General features: G+C 45.4%; 4 protein-coding genes across 6 annotated transcripts; 3 read left to right on the top strand and 1 right to left on the bottom strand.

Annotated features, from left to right (window-relative positions):
• Positions 1 to 3,950: 3,950 nt before the first annotated feature.
• LOC112891416 (50S ribosomal protein L22-like) lies at positions 3,951 to 6,573 on the top strand. 2 transcript variants are annotated; one of them, XM_025958261.1, is made up of 6 exons: positions 3,951 to 4,200; positions 4,642 to 4,724; positions 5,087 to 5,242; positions 5,681 to 5,791; positions 5,896 to 5,962; positions 6,012 to 6,573. In XM_025958261.1, the coding sequence occupies exons 1-6, from the start codon at positions 4,065 to 4,067 to the stop codon at positions 6,140 to 6,142; spliced, it is 684 nt and encodes a 227-aa protein (XP_025814046.1). In that variant the 5' UTR covers positions 3,951 to 4,064; the 3' UTR covers positions 6,143 to 6,573. The 2 variants fall into 2 exon arrangements, with proteins under 2 accessions (XP_025814046.1, XP_025814045.1); XM_025958260.1 differs by having other exon boundaries at positions 3,954 to 4,200; positions 6,034 to 6,573.
• Positions 6,574 to 7,032: 459 nt separating this feature from the next.
• LOC112894380 (pentatricopeptide repeat-containing protein At4g36680, mitochondrial-like) lies at positions 7,033 to 8,410 on the top strand. The gene has a single exon (XM_025962070.1). It carries the CDS (start codon positions 7,122 to 7,124, stop codon positions 8,220 to 8,222), a length of 1,101 nt encoding a protein of 366 aa, XP_025817855.1. The 5' UTR covers positions 7,033 to 7,121; the 3' UTR covers positions 8,223 to 8,410.
• Positions 8,411 to 8,956: 546 nt separating this feature from the next.
• Positions 8,957 to 10,782, top strand: LOC112892296. 2 transcript variants are annotated; one of them, XM_025959457.1, is made up of 2 exons: positions 8,957 to 9,732; positions 10,356 to 10,782. In XM_025959457.1, the coding sequence occupies exon 1, from the start codon at positions 8,984 to 8,986 to the stop codon at positions 9,674 to 9,676; it is 693 nt and encodes a 230-aa protein (XP_025815242.1). In that variant the 5' UTR covers positions 8,957 to 8,983; the 3' UTR covers positions 9,677 to 9,732; positions 10,356 to 10,782. The 2 variants fall into 2 exon arrangements, with proteins under 2 accessions (XP_025815242.1, XP_025815241.1); XM_025959456.1 differs by having other exon boundaries at positions 10,350 to 10,782.
• A 210-nt stretch (positions 10,783 to 10,992) lies between these two features.
• LOC112892294 (CTP synthase-like) lies at positions 10,993 to 16,953 on the bottom strand. The gene is made up of 21 exons (XM_025959454.1): positions 16,622 to 16,953; positions 15,267 to 15,346; positions 15,084 to 15,170; positions 14,617 to 14,667; positions 14,394 to 14,511; positions 14,237 to 14,293; positions 14,070 to 14,134; positions 13,890 to 13,973; positions 13,737 to 13,787; positions 13,592 to 13,654; positions 13,446 to 13,501; positions 13,287 to 13,356; positions 13,146 to 13,208; positions 12,964 to 13,053; positions 12,846 to 12,884; positions 12,520 to 12,747; positions 12,303 to 12,388; positions 12,151 to 12,199; positions 11,953 to 12,033; positions 11,780 to 11,873; positions 10,993 to 11,657 (listed from the first exon to the last, which is right to left on the bottom strand). The coding sequence occupies exons 1-21, from the start codon at positions 16,737 to 16,739 to the stop codon at positions 11,461 to 11,463; spliced, it is 1,827 nt and encodes a 608-aa protein (XP_025815239.1). The 5' UTR covers positions 16,740 to 16,953; the 3' UTR covers positions 10,993 to 11,460.
• Between the last annotated feature and the right edge of the window lie 5,952 nt (positions 16,954 to 22,905).

Here is a 22,905-nt window from a genome sequence, read left to right as displayed (position 1 = left end):
CATTGTTAGTCTTAGTTGGTCGTGGCACAATCACATAAAGATAGAGGCACTAATTTATTTGAACTGGTTGTAGAGGATCCGAAAGAAATATTTCCAAGATGGAGGGTCATACCATTGAGGTCTACCTAAACAACCCAATCGATTAGAAGGAGGTGGGAGAAAAATTATTTGATTTGACTAATCTCATGTTCTAAGAAGTGAATGGAGAAAGTGGGTTGAATGCTACTAGTCATTTTCGTTCTTGTTTGTTTGTTCTGTTTGTTGATTGTTTTTATGGTATGAAAGTTCTGAGTGCATGAAGATGTACATCATGAAGAGGATGAAAGTCTAGCACCCGACCTACCTGATTCGAACCACAATATAAGTGACGACATGAAGAAACTACCGGATTTAAATCAGAATGGAATGTTCATTGAGTGTTTAACAATTTAAAGTGTATGGTTGGACATCAAAAATATCATCATATTGTAAATATTTTAAACTTACTTTACTTTAGTTTATGAGATAGAGTCTAGAAAATATTTCTGTCTACATGTTGTCAATTCCCTATACTTGTGATACATCAACACTATTGTTGTATTCATTTTTCAAAATTGCCTTTCATGATTGTTTTTTATTAGCAACTGAGCATTTAGGATAGCACGATGAGCTCGAATGAACTCATGTTTCACTCTATGAAGATTTAATAAGATATACAACACTGCCAAGAGGGAGTCTTCATCTTTGTTGTGCTCGTCTTAGTTTCATGTTGTGCATCATGATGCAAATTTTCATATTTCTTTTAAGCTTCATCCTACCTGTTCCACATCATTCCAAACTACCTCTTATGCTTCTCTTTTTATTATCAAGTGGAAAATTTAAGCTCTTCACAAATGTGGTCCATTTAGGATAATTACACTGTATAACTATAGTTTTTTTGGTTTATTTAACTTCTAGACCTTCTCCTTTAGCTAGCTATGAATAAGGATGTGAACTGTGAAGAACCTTGATATTGTTGTGAGACACCGCAAAACCAAAACGATCTACCAAAATTATAAATCTTGTGAATCAACCTCTCTCAAAATAATTGCATTCATGAACATGATCCATACATTGACCTTGCCAAGTTGTAGGCTACTTTTGCCACTCCAAAGCATTACTGAGAATCTCCTACACTCATGTGGTATTTCTTAACGTTCACGAATGGAATTCGCAAGCGCACGGATATACCGCTGTAGCACTTCACCCGGAGAGTATTCAAGGTATCGTATATTTCCCAAGAGATAGAGGTGTAATGATCTTCTAGCTAATTTACCTAAGGAAAAGAAAGAAGATAGTATGGTCCTGAGTAGTGTGGTTGTCTAAGGATAGAGACACTCTTGTGCAAGATAAGCTTAGCTACTGCTCGCTTGGTTTGGGCACCGGCTTACACCTAGTCTGCCAAACCTACCCGGCTATTAGCTCTACGCCCAACCCAAACGTGGAGGACTATAAGGGACGGACAGTACTGTCACCACCTGCTGCCTACCCCGACAGACCTTGGGGAAGGGTAGCAAACAAAGGTAACTTCAAACTTAGTCACCACGTCTACACTATCGATTACTATTTCTAGCCCTGGGCAGACTCTATCTTAAAACTCAAATTCTTAAGTTAGAAACAACAATTCAAGAACAGACAATGATCCCGCAAATGAATGATAACAGAAGTTTAACTTCGATAGGAACTCACCACCGTAGACGAAACCCAAATACTTACTCAAAAGGAGGTTCGTATCCGCCGAGGTACAAGTAGAGGGGAGGCCAACAACTCTGGCTCTCCTCTTGGACTTCTTCTCCACACACACTCTCTAACCTACTCTGCTAGGTAGCTCTAAAAGGTGAAGTCCCCCTTCTCTTCTTCTTCTCCAAAATGGTGTGTTTAGAGGGGTGCTCTTCTCCTCCTTTTATAGGTGGGATAGGGCGGTTTCCAGCGTCTCTAAGCATGAAAACATTGGCCACCGTCTTCGGAAGAGCGCGGGAGAGCTTCCTACCAAGCCTGAGGCGGTCGGGATGCCAGCCAGGTTCGGCCGCCTCTCAGCACCGGCTTTGGGTGGTGGGCTACCCAGTGGGTTTTGGCCTTGACCCTTGACGCTTTGCTTCTATTTAGCCTGTGTTTATCCTATTGTGTGGGCCCTTTAATAATCTTTCTTATATGGAGTTTGTTGCAGCAAGTGTTTTCTCCTTATTTGAGTATATTTTCTCTCATATTCATCTATATGTACATGCAAGCACAATTTCACCAAAGCTTTTGGAATCAATTAGAGGTAAACTCCTATATTTAAGTTGGTGAATGAAATCTTGCTGCTTAGGTATATTAGTTGATGGTTCAGTTTTGTGATAAGGACTGTCAACAACTCACTAATTAAGTAATTTAACAGTAGCATTCTAATTTGGAGAAGTCAAGTAATCACTCCTAAAAATCTTGATAACAACAGTGCTTTCACCAAAACAAAAACATTGATCCATGAAAGATGCTTCACTCCATAATGTATCATCATGTATGTTGGAATAATCTTTTGTAAACGGAATAACCAAGGCACTCATTTTCCTCTCTTTTTTGCACAAAATAATCATCATGTTCTTCTATAGCTTACACTATGCACATAAACAAGAGAACAATCCATTCTAATCTTAAGCAAAGAAATACGGATAAGAAATAAGGGACATGAACAAATCTATAATTAAGAATTAGAAATAAATTTTGATAGAATAATTATGAATGTATGTAGGAAGAAAATTGGAAGAAAGGTATATCGTAGATTTGTGATTGGTTGGAGTTGCTTTTAGGGTGAAACTCCCATCAACGACTTATTGAGGTGGGAATTGGATGGAAATTTAGATTTAAATGAAAGATCGATGTACCATAACTATTCATTCTGCCTTAAGGAATAATTCGTTGCTCTCAAACTCATGAATAAAATAGGGAATAAGAATTCCCTTTTAAACTCTCCTTCTTAATTCTTGTTAAAAGCCAACCAAAATACCGGGACTAAAAATTTAATTTCCATGTGAATTTTCTTCATAAAAAATATATAAATCTCATTCCTCCATCTTTTTTGAAAAGCTAGAATATAGATGGACAGGTTTCACCGAAATCTACTCAATTCTCTACTGCATGGTGTTTCTTTTCCCTTGTGATAAAAGGGGCTCCTATCTATCTTGGAAGATAGATAAGCCATGTATCTTTACAGTCCACTTTGGCCCAATTAGCTAAGGAGGGAGATAAATTTAATGTTCAACATTTTCCGTATGCATATTCAACATTTGCCTTAAACATGTGCAACATTTAATGTTCAAATGTTAAAATTAGAAAAATGAAATGTTGAAACTGTAAACACCAAATGTTGAAAAGCTATATTCAAAATGTTGAATTAATCCACGAGGCTGGGCCTTCTTCTTCGATGGCCTGGGCGGCGGAGCGGGTGGCCAGGGGCAGGGAGGGCGGTGCGGCACAGGCGGGGCAGTGGCCGGCGGCAGCATGCGGCTGCGTGGGCAGCCGCGGACAGCATCGAGGGCCAGCGGCGGTGGGCAGCTGGAGCCCGTGTGAGCCGAGGACTCGTGGCGGCGCACGGGTGTCAGGGACCCGCGGCGTTGCTGGCGGGGTGGCTAGGGGCACTGGCGGTCTGAGGATAGGGGTGGCGGCGACGTAGGTGGGAGGATGATGAGGCACCAGCTGCTAGGGTTGAGAAGTGATGTGTACACGATCCAACGGCTGTTGATCCATGCACGAATCACAAACATTGGAAGGTAAGTTGAAATTTTTTTCCGAAAGATAGATAGGTTTCATGGCTAGTCACACATGGTGAAAGAAAAACAGTCGCCACTTGAAGATTTTGGGCCCTGCAACTTTGCTCGGCCCACCGTGAGAGCCCAACCCGGCCAGCAACCTACACAACTCTCTCAGCCACTGGGCCCAACTCAACCAGAGATCCCGACTCGCCGCCCCCTCTTTGCTCGCGTGCGAACTTACCCTCCTCTCTCCCCTTCGCACTCGATAGGCGGCGGCGGCGGCGGCGCGGCGGCGGAGGCCGGTGGCGGTTGTCGGGGATGGCGGTATGGCGGGCGGCGGGCGCTCGCGCCGTTCTTCGCCGGCTCGGTGCCGCTGCGGAGGCGGCGGGGAGGTGCGATGGCGGTGTGCTCCCGGCCATCTGTAGCAGCAGCGGAAATGCGACGTCCGGCTTAGGTGAGCGCGTGATTCCCCCTAACTTTGAGCCTTTGACGCTTCATGATGTTATTGCGTTCATACGCGTCCTCGGTTGGATGTGAAGCCTCGACAACGTAGGCTTGCTGTAATTTGAAGATGTAGATAGTTGTCTGTTTGTGTTGATAATAGCTGTATCAAATGATCAGGCCTTCCGCCTTCGGGTTTTGTTTATTTAGTCGGTCGTTGGTCGGGTAGTTAATGCTTTTGAGATATCTTTTCTCCTTATTGCGCCATTTGATATTGGTAACATGACCCTTTTAGCTTTAAGTGGTAGCGATCTCATCATGAGTAGTGAAATGTTATGCTAATTTATTTATCTAGCACTAGTTCTGGCTGATTTCACAGTTTCTCTGAGCATGGGTCTTTGTTCAGGAATATCTTTTTGTAGCTAATCTTGCTAATCTTGTTGCTTTCATGTAGGTCAATATGCAAATCTATTCAGGCCACAAGCCTTTGCCTCAAGGAGTATTTCAGTAAACTTTCATCAGTTGATCCGCAATGCTGTAATTCACTTCTCTCGTGCTTCTCTATATGGTTATGACTCTATTTTTTAATGAGAATAAGAAAGGAAAAGTCCTAATAAAGGATCTATGTTTTTCTTTCTGGTGCAACCAGCGTGTTTTATATAATAATTGATTAGAAGTTTGCAACCATTTCTGTTTGGTACCAACAGAAAATGTTAGCAAAGCACTTTCTATAATTGTTCAATTGTATGGTGGTTTTCATGTTGGTATTCCCATTACTTCGCTTGCATCTCTTAGTACTCTTACATGTAATATATGGAGCAGAATTACGTTGTCATTCTTAATTAAGTGTTTAAGTTTCTAGGGTAACTATTTGTATGGATATTGGCAATTCATTGCAGGGAATATCAACTACAAGGAACTTGCTTGCAGATGATGCTATGGTTCCTATTTCTTCTCCTTTGACACCTCCACTGGGTGACAGTGAAGAGACTGACAAAAAGGGGGCTGTGGTTAAGCGATTAAAGGTCCAAGCCATAAAAAAGGATATCAGACAGGTAACAACACTGCAGGACTAGTTATTTCTTTCCATGAAACAATTTATTGGGTATGTGAGTATGTCCCCAATGACATATCTATTAATGTGAAAAATATCATAAATTAGCTGAACATAGCCTGCGTGTTCTCTGAAATAGCCAACTATGGCTTCATGCCGTTTCAATGGTTACGTCATCATCAACTAAAGCCTTTTAGTCCCGAGCCTTTCAATTGAAGTTGCTAAATCGATGTTGCTGAGTTTCTAGAAGCTGCATCTGTTGCTTGACTTCAGTTCAGTTTGAATTACTAAAACGCTTGATAAAAAAATTTAGCATATATGGTAACACAGAAGAAGGTTGCACGTCTTGCATCAACTGATATACTGCACATTTTTTCCTGTAATTTAGTATCATCAGATGTTTATATCTCTTATCTCTGAAGCTTTCTGGCTGTTTTAGAGCCCAAAGAAGGTGAATCTAGTAGCAAAGCTGGTCCGAGGTATGCGTGTGGAAGATGCCTTGTTGCAGCTGCAAGTGACAGTTAAAAGGGCTGCCAAAACTGTTTACCAGGTCCTCTTAGTGAACTTTTGACTACTCAACTGCTTCCTGTAATACATAGAGTCAAAATGACCAAAAAGTCTTTCATCAGTATTTCATCTTATCAATTACTGCAGGTGATCCATTCTGCTCGCGCCAATGCAGCTCACAACCACGGATTGGATCCTGATAAGCTTATTGTTGGTAAGATTCTTAAATAAAGCATGCGTCATCCACTGCATTTGATATATAGGGCAACCTTTGAAAACCTGCAGAGGAGGCCTTTGTGGGAAAGGGACTTTACCTGAAGAGGCTATCTTACCATGCCAAGGGGAGGTGCGGTGTCATGGTGCGACCAAGGTGCAGATTGACAGTGGTGGTTAGAGAAGCTACAGCCGAGGAAGAGGCAAAGATTGCCAAACTCAGGGTGAGCAACTACAAGAAGCTAACCAGAAAGGAGCGGCAGCTTATGCCACATCGGCTCATTGAGGTTAGCCCGAGGTGGGCTCGCAAGAGGAAAGAAGAAGCTGGTGCTACGGTGTAGTGCTAGTTTATCTATGCTATGTCTCAGTGTCTGCCTCTATTCACCGTTCTGCGCTTGGAGACACTATAATTTGCCGAAGAAAGATGATGTCTCTTACATGAGATAATTCAGGGTCTGGTTTGCTGAGCCAGCCTTGTTCTATTTGTTTGTTTCATCTGGATGAAAACTGTCAAGACATTGCCATGTTACCTTGACTGTAGAACAGTGTTTTAGCAGCAGTGCTCTCATACAATGAATAATTTACATGTGATGTTTTATTTGACTGGTCTGACTCGGTATGTTCTCCTGCCCCCGTTATTATCTGGGCAAGCATCAATGTGGTCTTACTCTTTTCTTAGCACAATCATTTATTCATCTAGTTGCATCATGAGGAGTTGATGATAATCTCAGGTCTCCTTTAAGCTGTCATATTTCTTTTGTCAATTGTCATACTTATCAACATGTATCCTATGAACCTTATACCATCTTAATCTTAGCAAATAGTTAAACGACCTTGTGAATGTTTGTTCTTTATTAGGGTATAAAAGACACAGCAAGTACAAACTGGTTTGCTGCGTTTTAACTTTTACGAGGGGTTGTATGTGCTACTTTTCTATCTTTCCAAGCAATTATTTGGTAAAATGTGGGCAAAATATGGAAAGAAAGGCCCGGCAGAAAATTGGGCCTTGAATGGGCCCACGTCTCTAAATTCGTTTTCATTACCCCATTCTCAAGGACCCAACCCGCAAAAGAAGAAGCATACCAGCAGAGAAATCCTCTAAACCCTAGCAACCCTGGTTGCGATCGTTTGATTCTTTTCATTTCCGCACTTCCGCAGCCATGGCCGCCGCAACCTTCTCAGCCGCCGGCCGCCGGCTCCTCTCCACCGCCGCCAAGGCCGCTGAGAAAACCGAGCTCCCTGTACCTATCGCCGAGCTTCGCCGGCTCGCCCGCGCAGGCCGCCTCGCCGACATCGACGCGACCTTGGCGCCGCTGCTCCCCTCCCACACCGTCGCCGCGCTCTCCGCCCTCACCTCTGTCGGCCTCCCCGACCGCGCCTCCGCGCTGCTCGGCACCATCCCGTCGCCCACCGCCGCGCACCTCAACGCTGTCCTCGCCCCGCTCCTCCGCCGCCGCCGGCTGGCGGGGCTCGTGCCATCCATCCTCGCCGCGCACGCCTCCATCCCGCGGGACGCCTCCACGGACAGCATCCTCGCCAAATCTCTCTGCCTCACCTCCGGCGCCGACTCCGCGCTCCACCTCCTCCGGGAGCCGTCGTCGGGGGCGCCGCCGTCGCTGCAGCTCTTCACCGCCCTCATCGACTCCTTCTACAAGCAGCGCCTCCCGCATCGCGCTGAGGAGCTGTGGCGCGCCATGGTGCAGGACCACGGCATCGCCCCCGACGCCGCCGCCTACAACGCCCGGATCTCCTACAAGTCCGCCAACGGCACGGTGGACGAGGTCAAGGAGCTGATCCGCGTCATGCGCGAGGAGGCCGGGCTCCAGCCGGACGTCGTCACCTACAACGCGCTGATGCGGGCGATGGCCCGGCACAAGAGGGTGGACGAGGCGGTGGAGGTGTACCGCGGCCTGGAGGCCGGGGAGGTGGCGGACGTGGCGCCCGACTGCGCGACGTACACGTGCGTGGTGGGCGCGCTGTGCGGCGCGGGGCGGTGGTCGGAGGCGGAGGACGTGTTCTACGAGGGGGTGAAGCGCCGCAAGCTGGCCGACCTCGGCACGGTGCGCGTGCTGGTGCGCGGGCTCAAGGGCGCGGGCAAGGGGCGCGCGGCGAGGCGGGTGGTGGTCGGCCTGCGCAAGAAGTTCCCCGAGCAGTTCGACGGGCCGTGGAGGGAGCTCGAGGAGGCGGCCGGGCTGCCGGCCTCTGGCAAGGAGGACGACGGCGCCGACGAGCAGCCACCGGCGGCGACGGCCGCCGCGTGAGCTGCTTGGCGAGCGACTTCAAAAACGGTGGCGAACTTGAATAATTGAATTGACAGATTACAAGAACGCTCGAGTATTAGCTGCTCGTTTGTCCTTTTGGGTGTTCTGAGAAAAGATTGCTCGTTCAGTTGACACCTCCAGTGTCGTATATTATTGATACGATCAAACGCTTGATTTCGTTGTTTCTAGCCCCATTGGTGCTTTCCAATACTTGCATGTTAGAGCTTAGAATTTCGAATTGTGAAGTGCCCTGCTGCGATTTTTGGGAGTGTGCAATTGACACTTTGGTGTTCAGCGCCTGGTTTTTTGTGCCATCTGGATCAAGTACTCGAGCAGACGCACGCGATTTTATTCTTTTCGACTAAGTAAATATTATTGCCAAACTGTTACCTTTCATCATAAAAAGCAAATATTGCGAATTCAAACTGCCATCCACTGTTCCCATTTTCGGCCAAACGATCAAATGGACAATCTTTTGTGATCTCATAACATGAGAAATTTCACCCCTTCTTACTCCCCAAAGCCAAATGCTCGTCATAAAAAAAAACAAAAAACAAATGCTCTTTCAAAAGGTCTCAAACAAGTTAATGTTTACAATGCTGTTCAAATAACACCGTGGTTTTATTCTGTGAGAGACGAGCTTGGATGTTTTTACTGCCCTCCGCTCGATCTGCGACGTCGCTCGTCCATCCGACGGCCGCCCACACGCCTTGCACCCATTGCCCAAACCAGTCCCTGAGCTGTACCGGGCCCAGAACGCGATGCTTCCCCGCCTCGCGCCGCCGCTCGCCGGCGCCCTCCCGCGCGTCCTTCGCGGCATCTGCACCGCCGCGCCGCCGCCATCCAAGACCCCGCCCGAACCGCTATCCCGGTCCGAGCTCGACGCCATCTCCGCGCTCCTCCCGCGGCTCCTCTCGGCGGGCCATGTCCCCGCCGCGGGGCGCCTCCTCTCCGCCGCACTCCTCCTCCCGGGCTCCCTGGAGCGCCTCCCTCTCCCGGCCCTCGCCGCGCACCTCGCCTCGCTCCCGACCCTCTCCGAGGCCTTCGCGCTCCTCACCGCGCTCCGCCACCACCCGGCCCGCCCCTCGCCGCTCCCGCTGGCGTCGCTGCTGCTCGACAGCCTCCTCTCCCAGCGCCGCGCTCGCGACGCGGCCTCCGTGCTGCGGTGGCTCTGCCGCCCGGACTCCCCGCGCCGGCCCGACGCCAACACCTACGCCGCCGCCGTCGCGGGGCTCTGCCGCCTCGAGGACCCCAGGGGCGCGCTCGCCGCGCTCAGGGAGATGGCCGCGGACGGGTTGCAGGCCTCGCCTGAGCTGCGGGAGGCGGTGCGGGACTCGATGCTGCAGGACGCCAGGATCGAGGAGGCGTGGGCGCTGGAGGAGGTGATGCGGCTGCGGGAGATCGGCAAGGTTGCGGAGCTGGTGGACAAACTTCTTTCGCAGTGGGAACCCTGAGCCTTTCAGGAGGAAGAGCAATGCATGGTTGGTGCTTCCCTGTATTGGATGCAAAGGTGAGAAATTTTCAATATGCGTTGATTATTGGCCTTGAATCGATGGCAACGTTCTGTGCTAATGAATTTGCAGCTTGAATAAAATCTGATGAGACAGCCATCTGCCAGTTTGTATTGGCATTGCATGGTTATTCAGTACCAATAACTCAGTGTTCCCATGCAGAAGAGCATAATTCACTAAAACATTGTTGCAAGACTTGGTATGATAGATCAATGTGCATACAATTGGGCAAAGGTCATTTCTGGAGTGGTTTTGGTAGTGGAGGTTTTGGTATTGAATTATTGCAGTGTCGGAGTTCATGAGGTGTTTGTCAGTCACCACACCAGAGTATTCATTCTAAATGCCATTTATTTGATAAATTGTCCCCGTTTAGTGTAGTATATTTTCTTGAAATTCTGGACCATAGGAGTGCTGCTTGTTTCCACCATTTCCCTTTGCAAACTAGTATACGTTATACCTAACATTTTATCATGAATCAGTAAAACCTCATATATGTTCAGTTCATTCAAAACATGTACAAGCATGAGCAATATTTTGCGGGTTGCGTGGAAATGAAATCGAATTTCACTGTTCTCTTTTGTAGTGCATTAAATAATTCGAGCTCAACTTTGTGTAGTTGCAGATCTGATGAGCTGGAGGAGATGATTGGTCTGCACAACTTGATCCATATTCAGAACAGAGGACAGATTTCGCCTGAACAGACTTCACCCAGAATATTAATCTTTGGATTCTACGTAAGATGGCAATGCCTTTAATCTTTTGTAGTTTTTGAATCTGTTTATGTATACTTGCTGGGATGCCATTGGGCGTATTTAAGAATTAGAATAGGTATCTAAGCAGATTTAGAAAGGCAGATTTTTTTTTTCTTGTGCATTGCATAATGATGGCAATTGGCTTTTGAGTTTGAATTTTACTGAAAACATAGTACAATTTTCATCTGACCTGTTTCTGCGATGAGAACTTAGTGGTTTCTTTTTGATCAATGTATTGTTGATACTTCAGAAGAGATGGTTGTGCCAAACAAGCATATGAATACATTAAACTTTCTACATACAATTCCTTCGTTGTGTTGATCTGCACAAAATATTGTAACTATGAATAAGACACGACTGGCAAAACGTGCAATCAAAACTACGGATTGAGATGAAAATACTGGCAAACACAATTGCGGCAGAACTTCAACAAGACCTCTGTGTCTCTAGTTATGCAAAATTAATATGAAAATCTTGAGCTCAGTATGCAGATTAACAAGGCAGAACTGATAATCATGCAGAGCGTTAACTTATTTGCGCAAGAGCACAAAAAACTGTCCAATATCCAAATAGAGTGCCTAAGGTCCAAATTCTCTAATCCATTACAGTGCATTCTCAGCGTCAACTTTAGAACTCACTGAAAATCTATTAAGCAACCAAAACATTCAGCCTTTCTTTCAGATATACAGATAAAAACTCTTCTGACCCAAATCTGTTCTATTTGCTGACAGAAGAGGGTAGAGATGGAACACGGATACCACTATCTCACGCCTTCAAAGAGATCCAGCTCGGTTCCTTCACTAAAAACCACCGAACGAGCACTATCCCCTGCAGACAGTCTGCATCGAGTAAAGAACTTTTTCTTTCTCGAGCGACCATGATATAGTTAAGCCAGCCATGCCAAAACTGATGCAACAGGAACTGCAAAATTGAAGCAAATAGTCGCAAATCCTTGGGGCTCTCTCCACTGATGCTCTAAGCATGCACACCATTGCCATTGGCATAGTATGTTCCATTTGAAAGACCATTGGCGAGCTTCTTTGGATGCCCATTTTGGTGTACTGTAGGATTGTAAGAGCCATTGCTTAGAATGGGTTTAGCTGGAACCACATGACCGTTGCAGCAGTCTTGCAGGACTCTATCCAACTGCCCAGATGAGGCCGCAACTAGTCCTGCAGAAACGTAAATGAGGATTACCATATGTTTCTTAGAGGACTTATTTCGCAAATATAAAGAATGCACAAACATTTCTGAAACAATGAACAGATACCAAGTTTCTCAGATAGCTTCTTACCCACAAATAGAGGAGATGGCTTTGAAGGTCTTGACTTGAACTCCGGATGGAATTGTGCTCCAACAAAGTATCGGTGATTGGGTATTTCAATAATCTAGAAGATAATAAGTTGATTAAGAGACAAGTTTTACAAAAACAAAAATTGCTCAAGCAAGTCCTAGTTCGAGTCAGACCTCCATCCTCCTTCCAGTATCATCTTTGCCAACAAATTGAAGGCCAGCATTTTCAAACTCTGGAACCATGTCAGGGTTCACCTGTGATGATGGCAATATTTCAGTACAAAGACCAGGCAAGAGGTAGGAACATCATCATAACAGATAGCAAGAGTCATAACATTTAAAGGCATATTTACACAAGCTTAGTTAACATACCTCATATCTGTGCCGATGCCTCTCGTCAACATATGTGACATTCCCATACCTAAAATGGTGGTAATAATCAGTGAGGGAGGTGATAAAACTACAGGAAACTTGATTGAAATGGGGCACAATGAGTTAAGCATAAGGCTCTATATGGCACTCACAATTTAGCAGACTTGCAATCAGCAACCTTGAAAAATGTCCTCCTTGATCCTAGGCGCATCGTCGCACCCATATGTGTTTTGGAACCCTAAAACAAAATAAAGTTCCATGCTGATCTGTATCAGAATGCCAAAACATTGCTCTGTTGCCATCAAAATCTCAGTGGCAATCAGTGTAAGTCAAATCCACAAGAATGCAAAGCCACTCACAAAGAATTACCTCGGGCATAAAAATTACACACGGGGTCTTGGTATCAGGATTGAATTCAGTGCTATTTGCATCAGTGAGATTCATGACATGACGAGCAAACTCCACCACAGCAATCTGCATTCCAAGACAAATACCAAGATAGGGGACATTCTTTTCACGGGCATACTTAGCAGCCAAAATTTTCCCTTGAACACCTCTGTCACCAAAGCCGCCTGGTACTAAAATCCCATCTGCCCCCTGTAATAAAAACTCTTCTTGTGAGTTACTACAGAAATCAAAGATGTGACAGAAATCCAAGTATTTGTGTCCTAAAAACTCATCGCACAAGTCCTTACCTTCAATAAGTCCCACGCTGCTTTATATGCATCAGGTGCCTACAAAGTTTAGCAAGAGGCAAGAAAATGAGACACCACCATAAGACTTAGTATGCTGAATAATAGAAGGCTGCCAAACCTCAATGGCTGTGGAGTCCTCAAGATCCGTTGAAGCAACCCAATCAACAACAAGCTTTCTACGGCAATCAACAGATGCATGCAAGAGGGCCTGTAAAAATTTTCAAGACACAAAAGTTAGATATCAGTGTCCACATTTGGAAAGAGAAAACATCACTGTACTGAATAAGCTGAGAAACTCACTTTCAACACGGAGAGGTATGAATCTGATAAGCCAGTGTACTTCCCCACCATAGCAATCCTCACCTGAAATCATCACTGTTAGTCACATGAAACAAAGGATGAAATCTGACAGCAAGGATCTTAATGGGAGAATATGCTAACAGTGTCTTGAAGGGCATCAAATATCGAAGCTCTTGCAACCCACTCATCTAACTTTGGCTCCCGAGCAATGCTGGAAATGTTATAAATAAATATAAGTTGCCTGCACACAGCAATGTCACATCTTGCAGAGAACCTACTATTTAGATATTTGAAACAAACCTTTCCACCCTGTCCAGGTTCAGAACTTTAAGAATAGCCTCATGTGCCTTTTGGTCCTGCAGGGTGCACAAGAATTCAGCCCAGAATATGGATTCCAAAAACAACGGAAAATGACTTTTAGTCCAAAGAAAACAGATATGACATACCCGTAGCAACAAAGGAATGCGCCAGATATTGGAAACATCATACAATGTGACAATATTTACTGCCTGCACCAGACAACTATGCATTAAATTCCTGAAATTGCTAAAGAGTATGAAATTTTGTATAGGCAAAGTTTAGTGTCCTTACCGGCACATGGCAGAACTGGGAGAGTTTCTCCTTCACATTATCCTCCAATTCCTGTTAGACACCACAGTTTCAGTTTATCAGTAGTGCTCAGCAAGGTCATAGACTCATAGTCTACCAAGATGGTGTGCAAAAATAATTAGTTTGATGATTAACCTTTGTACTGCGGCAAGCTAAAATATTTGGAGTGAGCCCGAGTCCCCTTAAACCACGTACACTATGCTGAGTCGGCTTTGTTTTCTGCAGGAGCAAACAAAACATATAGAGAATTAAGGTCAGTGGGCCCAAGCAGATTTGTCCAAACAATAACATGACATAACTAATGGCCAAATTTACCTGTTCACCAACGACGTTAAGAACTGGAACAAGACTAACATGCACCAAACAGAAGTTCCCAGGACCTGTCAAATGTCAAACCAAAATAATGTAGAAGTGAGACCAACACTCCTGCTTACTCACTGAAGATGGACATTGTATGCATCAGACTGTGTCAAGCTTATCACCAACACGATAGGAGAATTGACCCAAAGCTTCGATAAACGGCATAGATTCGATATCCCCTGAAGATGTTCAAAATGCAATCAAACAACAGGAAAACCAGCTCAAAAATGCCTAACGGGAACAACTATCAAACAAACAAAAAAGGTTATCTCATGCCACCTATAGTGCCCCCCAGTTCTATCACGCAGACATCAGCTGGTCCCTCCTTGCCATCCACTGGTATCATGGCAACACGCTCGATCCATTCTTGTATGGCATTTGTGATGTGTGGCACAACCTTAAAAATATTTTTTTTGGTGATCAGTACTAGAACATGAATAAAGGCAAAAGTTACCAAGACAGATGAAACAAAATCAAGTCCACATCACGTGATCAAAAATACCTGGACAGTCTTTCCCAAGTATTCCCCCCTCCTCTCCTTGTCAATTACAGACTGGCATAAACCACAAGAGTATAATTTACAAGTAAGAAAAGTCAGAGTAGCCTTTTATGCAGGGAAAAGCAACTGTATATACGGAATCACATATGTGACATGTTCATTCTTATTTATATCCTTGTGATAATTTTTTCCTTACATTATTAACATGCTCAAATCACATAAAGACAACAAGGACATCCTTTTCCTCCATATGTAGTACAAGATATCAACGTCAACATCAAAAAAACTGTTTCAAAATTCTTCTGATGCATGCCGAAGAATGCTTTTATGTAGCTATTTAGCTCCCCATGCCATGCACTTAAGTACTTAACAAACAAAAGTTCTGCTTAAACTTTTAAATACATCTCCAATATTGAAAATTCACCGCCACAAATGAAGGTCTGGCAGATAATATAATTGCTTGTGCTTACCTGATAGATCTTTCCAGTGGTTATATTATTGTCCCGAGTCAGCTTAATGTCCAGAAATCTCTCGTAATTCCCAAGATCCAAGTCAACCTAAAAGATGCAAAATATAAATACTTAAAATCACATGGGCTAACACGAGCTACCCCTAGCAAAATTTGACTTTATGGCACATCACTATATCAATACCTCGCCACCATCATCCAACACGAACACTTCACCATGTTCAAATGGGGACATAGTCCCAGCATCGGTGTTAAGGTAAGGATCTGCATATTCAGGTAATTCAAAGAGAATATGTCAACCACATGAAGACAAGCACAAGCAACTAAAGCATTCAAACAAGTATTAGCTGGCTTGCCGCCATTAATTTTACAAGGCAAAGGGCACAATCAAAGCACAAGTGCAGCAATAGTACAAAGAGTCACAAAGCAACAACAGCAAAAACAAAGAAGGGTTTAGGTGGTAGTGGATAAGAATAACTAGGGGCAAACAAAACATGTAACATTAGATTGAATTAAGTCAAAAGATTCCACTGTGCGAAGCTGGCTTCCATCGGTTCGTGAAATGATGATATCTAAATCAGCGTTGGCATCACCTGATATCTAAATCAGCATAGGCAAGCCCTCCTCAGCACAAGCTATCCGGAAGACAAAGACAAGGATGGGAGGGGAAACCTAGTCTTCTCCAACCACCTTGTTTCCATGACCGCAGCATGAGAACAAAAATTTATGCTCAACTTTGTGAGCCGAATCCAATTTATGGACAGCCAACATGGCATATTTTTGATCCAAAGGGGTGAGCAAATTGACGCATTATTTTTCTTTTAAAAAAACAAAGGCGAACATATTGCCATAGGCACTTGTGCAAGCATAAGCGCTGACCACCAACCAGTGAAGTAAAATCACAAGGCTCTAGAATATTAGACCAATCCTGAACGGACCACCATTGTTCAAACTTCGAAGCTTTATGGCTCAAGCAGAAGATTCCCAAATCACCACTACAAAGTCAAAAGAAGGTGCCATCCCTCCATAAATATAAATTCTCCTAAACAAAATCAGGTGGAGGGGAAATCCCCTTTGCCCGAAGTGTAATCTAGAGTAAGTGCCAACCAATAACGAGGCAATCTTTGGAGAAAAAGAAATAAAAACTCTCTTGCTGCACACGAGACAAGGTTGACAAACTTAGCATCAAAATCACATCCATTTTTACACCACATCCCCCTAAACCCCAGGCACCAACGAATACAACGGCAATAGCACTGAGCGGAAGGTTCAAAAGAGGGACTTTTCACCTAACCGGACCACGAACCCCCGGTCCTCCGCACACCAACCCCCACCCACAGTACCCCGCCACGAGAATCGCTCCAAAACCAAATCTTTTGCCGGAACGGATCGAGGGCTCATAGCCTCCCTGGGCCAAATCCCCCAGAGCAACCCCCTCTTAAGAACGGGGCCCTTTCCAGGACACGAAAAGCCGGGTTTTGGAAGATTTGCGCGCGTGCGGCGCAGTTCGTTAGGCAGGCGGCAGCGGGCGGCACGTACCGATCTTGATGGACGTAATGCGGAGACCGCACGCCTTGAGGACGACGCCGATGCTGCTGGCCGTGACGCCCTTGCCGAGCCCGCTAACCACCCCGCCGGTGACCAGGACGTACTTCATCTCGACTCGCCCAGGAATCTCCGGACCGGACAAATCCCACGCCGCCGCCGCCGCCCCCCTCCTCAATCCCCTGTCCCGCGCGACAGTTCCCGGCAGAGCCCACGTCCGCGCGCGCACACAGGCACGGCGGTGGCGGCGCGGCGCTAGGGGCGGGGGAGGTTTTAGGAGGTGAGGGGGGAGAAGGTAATGGGGGGCAATGGAGGCGAGGCGGCTGGGGATAGAGAGAGGGAGGAGGGCTTTGGAGGGGTGGCAATTTATACGCCCGGGTCCCTATTTTTCTGTCGGATTTTTTTGGTTTTTCTTTTTTTTTTCCTTTGTGCATCTTCTGGGCTTGGGTTTAACTTCAGGGCAGAGGCCCATTCAGCCGAGTCCTGCCAAAAGGCTCCAAAACAATGAAGCTCTTCTAGTCTATATTTATACTATTAAAAAATTGTCTAATGATTACTCCCTTCATTATCATATTATTAAATGGTTGTATTCGTATTTTATGAAATTTAGTACAATAAAAGTGAGAATATATACAACATAAAATGCAATATCATAAACATTTATTTAGAAAGATATGTTGGCTAAGATCATGGAGACCATGGATAGGAAAAGTTTAAAAATAAAAGTAAATGCATTGTGTGATGCATGGCCTTTTTTCACAAAGCTTTAGCTATTTTACTCTAGTTTTCACCGCGTAGAGCTGTAGTTCTTAATCTTGTGGTTCTGTGAAACTAATACATATAAAACTATAGATAGGTGATAATGAAAGGACTTGCGATGGCGTGTGTTAAGTTGGAAAGGTCTCTTCATGTACTTGGTCTCTCCTACCTGTGATTGTACTTTTTGAAGGTGTCCAAGCTCAAGCTGCGGACTTGGCACGATGAACATAATAATGAGATGCAAATAGCCCCTTTTGCTTATTGTGATATTGTTTTCTTTTTCTTGTGCGGGTGTTTGGTATAGGCTGATGATGAAGGCTTCACACTGTGCGGTGAGAATTGAATTTGGTTGCGTAAAAAAGCTTTTTATCTAGGTTCACCGGCCGTGTCTGTGACCGCCAAGCTATAGTAGCATTTTTTTTTGGTTGGTCAGGTTCTGCTCCTGCGTGTTAAAACTGTGTGCCATGTCGCTCCATTGCTGTGTGCCTCGGGCCTTCTCCAAACGTTAAGAGTCACCTCTACTTTATACATCTACATCTAAGAGATAGCGTAAGAGATATTTTTTCCAACAGTTCAGGCACTAGTTAATATATATATCTAGATAGATCTACGTATCAATCTCACTGATTTAGGGAAGCGTACATAAGACTATCTCTTAAATAAGAGATAGCTTTTTTTTCCTTTCTCCTCCACATGGATAAAAAACTAATATATAATATAGTATAGTTATAAGCTAGCTGACTCGGCATAAGGAGGCCTCAAAGTTTGAAACCATTGGCTCGGGGCGACCAAGACAATGCTAGCTAGGTGCTATACTAGGAGCCAATTTGAGCAAAGGTTTACGGGTAGAGACAGTCATGCATGGTCGTGTCTGTCCAGGGCATGTGAACTCAAAGGCTTATGTTCACAATCATGCATGCGTCTAGGAAGAAAAAGGCCGCACTTGGTCTTTTGTGCATTGCACTTGGCGATTATTCCAACACTGTAGCAGATGGAGACCAGGAGAAAACCATGCAACACACAAACCGCTGCCGGAAGGTGCACGGCCTTTTTGTATTATTGGAGATGAACACCAACAGAATCTGAAGTTGAGCATTGCACTTCTGGAGAACGATCGACCTCTGGTCAAATAAAAATATTTTTTTCGATTACAAGATTGCATATGTGCACGCGTGCGCACACCGCTACATATACACATCTGTATGCGTCACACCACGTACTAACAATCCACGAGTGTGTGCGCTCCTATCGCACGTCCGAAATCCATAAATAGTAGAGCCGTACCACCACTCCCTGCCACCACGCAAGAGCACATCACGCAGTTTGAATTTGCCTCATCAGTTCCCATCGTGAGACTAATGGCAAATAAAAGCTCTCCCTCAACTTGATCCGCCGTCACTGCACATGTATTGTTTGCGTGAATTCCTGTGGTCGGTCAACCTGCCACTCCACTCCGATTCGTCGCGTGCTATTGCTAGCGATCGAGATGATGAAGGCGAGCCTGCGAAGCACATGCAGGCAGGTGCAGGGATGAGTTCAGGCCTGCACTGGTCGTACGTGTCAGGAGGAATTCAATCTCGAGATCGAGAACGGCTCATCGGAACATGGAACGTATCGGCTGAAATCGTGCTGCAGGCTTGACGGTCCAGCGGCGGCAGCGACACTTGTCGTCCATGCATACGGAAATGGTCAGAGCTCGATCGACGGAATCATGGAGCATCGACGATTCGATTGATGAATGCATTGACCTCGATAGCACGGTACTGAGGTCTCTGGAGCGAGTGACGGATTATCTCTTTCGGAACATTAGAGGTTGTGGACAGCACTCATAGCTCCTCTATTTCTCAAGGATCTATGCTTCCTGATTGCACTCTTTCTAGGCTGTCTTCCAGTGCGATAGAGAAGCTGGCAGATCATGTGTCGCGTGAAGATCGAATGCCAGAAATCTGTAGGCAGCAGCTAGCATTTTTGTTTCCATTGCTTTAATTTTCTTTCATAAACATAATTGTGCACACTCACCGAACCTTGACTCGTCGTTCTTACCACTGGCGTCTCCTCCATCTCCAAATCAGATGCAATGACTCTTGCTCCAATAGCCCGCGGCGCCGCCGGTGGTGGAGACGTCAGAACGGACGGACACGAAGAAGACACAGCGGCATCTCGAGCAAAAGGCGGGGGCCGCTGACGAACCTGCCGACAGCTGCGGACTGCAGTCCTCCTCCTGCTCAAAAGGCCGCGACGCTATTACATGCACTCTGCATGGTGATGGACCCGTCTTCAGCAGGCGAACCAACTGCACAGGTGCTGCCGATGCCGCCGGCGTCGTCTCCTCTGCCAGAGGCGGATTCGCTGGCCACGATGGCGGCAGTTTTGACCGCGTTGTCGCTGTCTCGCATCCCTTCTCCCATCCAGCGCGCATCTGTGGATGCGAACCTCCAGGCACATTTGCCTCGGCCTACCGTTATCAGAGGTCCCTCGCGTGAGCAACCTCCTACGGCAGCTACGTCTCCACCCGCGCTGGCGAAAGTTGTTTGTCTCAATTCAACTAATCATGCCTGAGCCGCATGACCACATTTTCTCCTTATGGGTCCGATGCCAATTCAGACTAGTGGTGGATTGAAATCCTTTGTGTACCCTCTTTTCTTTCCCCCAAATTGAACTGCAATTTCTAACCGTGGCATTTTGTGTCATGATTTTGCTACAGATCTGCCAAGCAGGTGTGCTCGAGCATGCAGCAATCCCAGTGAGGCACCTCAGTGGTGAGAATTGAGCTGCAGAAATGTAGTTATGTTATAGTCGATTACTGTTATGCCTACCTATGCATCATAAACAAACTAAATACATTTGGTACAAAATTGTAGGTCTTTCAGTCGTTGAAAGAAGCCGTTCTTCTCAGAAAATAAAATACATTGAATCACAAAATAAAAGATGATAACTGTCGATGTTTTACCCCCATGCGCACCGAGAGATATCTCCGAGGTGGTGAGTTTGTAGGTAGGATATTGCTGAGATCATGAACTTGAAGGTGCAAGGAACACAAAGTATAGACAGATTCGGACTGCCGAGAGCGTAATATACTACGTCCTGTGTGTGGTTTGTATTGTCTTATGTGTTGATCGGAGTGATCTTGGTGATCCTGTTTGGAGGGGGTTCCTGCCCACGCTTATATAGTTTGGGGGACACGGTTACATGAGAATTCTAACCGGATACGAGCTCAGAAGTCCTACCCTAATTCTACTACGGTACGAGTAGTTACAACTGTATAGCTGTGGGCCATGTCCTATCCCTTATCCTGTAGAATGTATGCTATGTGCGCAATCCCGCGGGCCCAGGTCTGACAAGCCCCCCGAGCTCTTCGTAGTCGAGTACTATAGCCTTCCGAGTACTTCTAAAGGCGTCTTCGAGTTCTTCCAAACTCCATCGTGAAGGTGTCTTCCGAGTATTTTCTTGGCTGCATCGAGGCTATGAGATGCTCATGCCCCGAGTAGTTGTCAAGTCTTTTTTTATACAGGGTGCGATTAAAATTACACTCCATATAGAGTAGCCCCCGAGCCTTAGGTTGAATCAAAGAATTAGGCTGAGGGTCAATTTAGTCTTGAGTCTTCTGTCCTCATCTTCCAAAAGATTTTGAAATATAAATTGCTGATGACACGTGTTCTGCAACCCCTGAGCCTTGAATCCAAATCCCCAAAGTTTGGAATAAAGGATCCAAAGAATCGTAGCATGCAATATATGACGGTAAAGATTTGATGGTTAAGATGAGCAAATTGATTCAGAAATTTAAAAACCATTTTTTAATGAATTCCCTGAAAAAATGGTTAAACGAATAACTTTACAAAAAAGCACTAAATTACCACTCAAATCAAACCTTGTTTCCTAAGTGCCGTGTCGCATCCAGCCCCCAAGCCTAGGAGCTAGATGAGTCGCACGAGATACACTTAGTAGTCGGTGGTACCAGCCTTCGAGCCTAGGCATTGGCCAAGTTGTCGCTAGATCTTGAAATGTCGATGAAGCTGACCAGTCGGAGTCGATTCCAACTAGTTTTGTAGGTGAGATGAGTAGTCGAAATAGCCGACGACGCGTAAAACTAGTTGAGAACTAAGTAAACACAGTGTTATGGGAGCGAGACCGTTTTAGTAAACTGCACGTAATAAACAGAATAGTACTAGAAGTATGGGAGCGAGGCCCCTTTAGTAACGTAGAATACTAGTCGAGAACTAGTAGTCTGAGCATTACATATGGGAGCGAGATCCCTTCAGTAACATAAATTACCGGTCGGAAACTAGTAGTCTGAGCGTTACTGGAAGTATGGGAGCAACTCCCCTTCAGTAACATAGAATACGTAGTCGGAAACTAATAGTCTGAGGTTTACTGGAAGTATGGAAACGAGGCTCATTCAGTAATATAGAATACTAATCGAGAAGCTGTAGTCTGAGCGTTACTGGAAGTATACGAGCAAGTCCCCTTCAGTAACATAGAATAGTCATAAACTAGTAGTTTGAGCGTTACTGGAAGTATAGGAGCAAGGCCACTTCACTAACATAGCATACTAGTCGGAAACTAGTAGTTTGAGCGTTACTGGAAGTATGAGAGTGAGACCCCTTCAGTAACATAGAATACTAGTCGGAAAGTAGTAGTCTAAGCGTTACTGAAAGTATGGGGGCGAGGCACATTCAGTAAATTTACATGTAGTATCAGTCGTGAACCAATAAACTGAGTAGTACTAGAAGTATGGGAGCGAGGCCCATGCAATAACTCCACGTAGTACCAGTTGTAAACCAGTAGACGGAGTGTTACTGGAAGTATGAGAGTGTAAACCAGTAAACGGAGTGTTACTGGAAGTATGGGAGTGAGGTCCCTTCAGTAAATTTGCACGTAATACCAGTCAGGAATCGGTAAACAGAGTAATACTGGAAGTATAGACCTCCATTCACCTACTGAAAATGATTCCTTAGGCGGGCCATGAGAATTCATACATTGCCATGCGAAAACGTCACGGTTGGCCCAAGGAAGTGACGACGAGGTCCTTCATGTGGGGTTGATCACTTACTTGGTCGGGCCAAGACAGGTCGTATGTTGCCATGCGAAGATATCCTGGTTGGCTAAGGATAAAAACGGCGTAAATGCTCGATATTCTAGAAGTTTGGGACCTTCTAGCCATCAGGGTACTGTGAGCGATACGACCCTGGTCCTATAACCTTGTGCAGGATGAAGGGTCACTCACATCTCGAATTAAGTTTGTGCAGCCTGGTTTCGTTCTGGATTCGGCGAAGGACCATATCTCCAACGTTGAAAGGTCGCCATTAAACGTTCTGGTCATGGTAATGACGGATGCATTTGGCTTGGGAAAGGCGCTTTTTTTAAGTAGCGGGCCAACTGTAGCAAAACATTGCATCTAACTTCTTCTACCGAATCAAGTTTGAGATGTCTTGCGTCATCAGCCTCGCCTTCTTCGTACATCTCCAGTCAAGGAGATTGCCAGATGACATCAGCCGGTAATATAGCTTCGGACCCATAGA

The sequence above is a fragment of the Panicum hallii genome, chromosome 5, assembly GCF_002211085.1.
Source record: "Panicum hallii strain FIL2 chromosome 5, PHallii_v3.1, whole genome shotgun sequence".
NCBI lineage: Eukaryota > Viridiplantae > Streptophyta > Magnoliopsida > Poales > Poaceae > Panicum > Panicum hallii.
Note: the sequence above shows the minus strand (reverse complement) of the source record. Positions and strands in the feature narration are given on the sequence as shown.

Excerpts from the sequence above, each read along its gene's own strand:
- LOC112892294 (XM_025959454.1), bottom strand. The coding sequence starts at position 16,739 with ATGAAGTACGTCCTGGTCACCGGCGGGGTGGTTAGCGGGCTCGGCAAG. Across the intron at positions 13,502-13,591 it reads GCATTCCTTTGTTGCTACGG|GACCAAAAGGCACATGAGGC; the intron begins GTATGTCATATC and ends TGCACCCTGCAG. Across the intron at positions 12,034-12,150 it reads GGCATCGGCACAGATATGAG|GTGAACCCTGACATGGTTCC; the intron begins GTATGTTAACTA and ends CCATCATCACAG.
- LOC112894380 (XM_025962070.1), top strand. The coding sequence starts at position 7,122 with ATGGCCGCCGCAACCTTCTCAGCCGCCGGCCGCCGGCTCCTCTCCACC.
- LOC112891416 (XM_025958260.1), top strand. The coding sequence starts at position 4,065 with ATGGCGGTATGGCGGGCGGCGGGCGCTCGCGCCGTTCTTCGCCGGCTC. Across the intron at positions 4,201-4,641 it reads AAATGCGACGTCCGGCTTAG|GTCAATATGCAAATCTATTC; the intron begins GTGAGCGCGTGA and ends GCTTTCATGTAG. Across the intron at positions 5,963-6,033 it reads TCCTGATAAGCTTATTGTTG|AGGAGGCCTTTGTGGGAAAG; the intron begins GTAAGATTCTTA and ends GAAAACCTGCAG.
- LOC112892296 (XM_025959457.1), top strand. The coding sequence starts at position 8,984 with ATGCTTCCCCGCCTCGCGCCGCCGCTCGCCGGCGCCCTCCCGCGCGTC.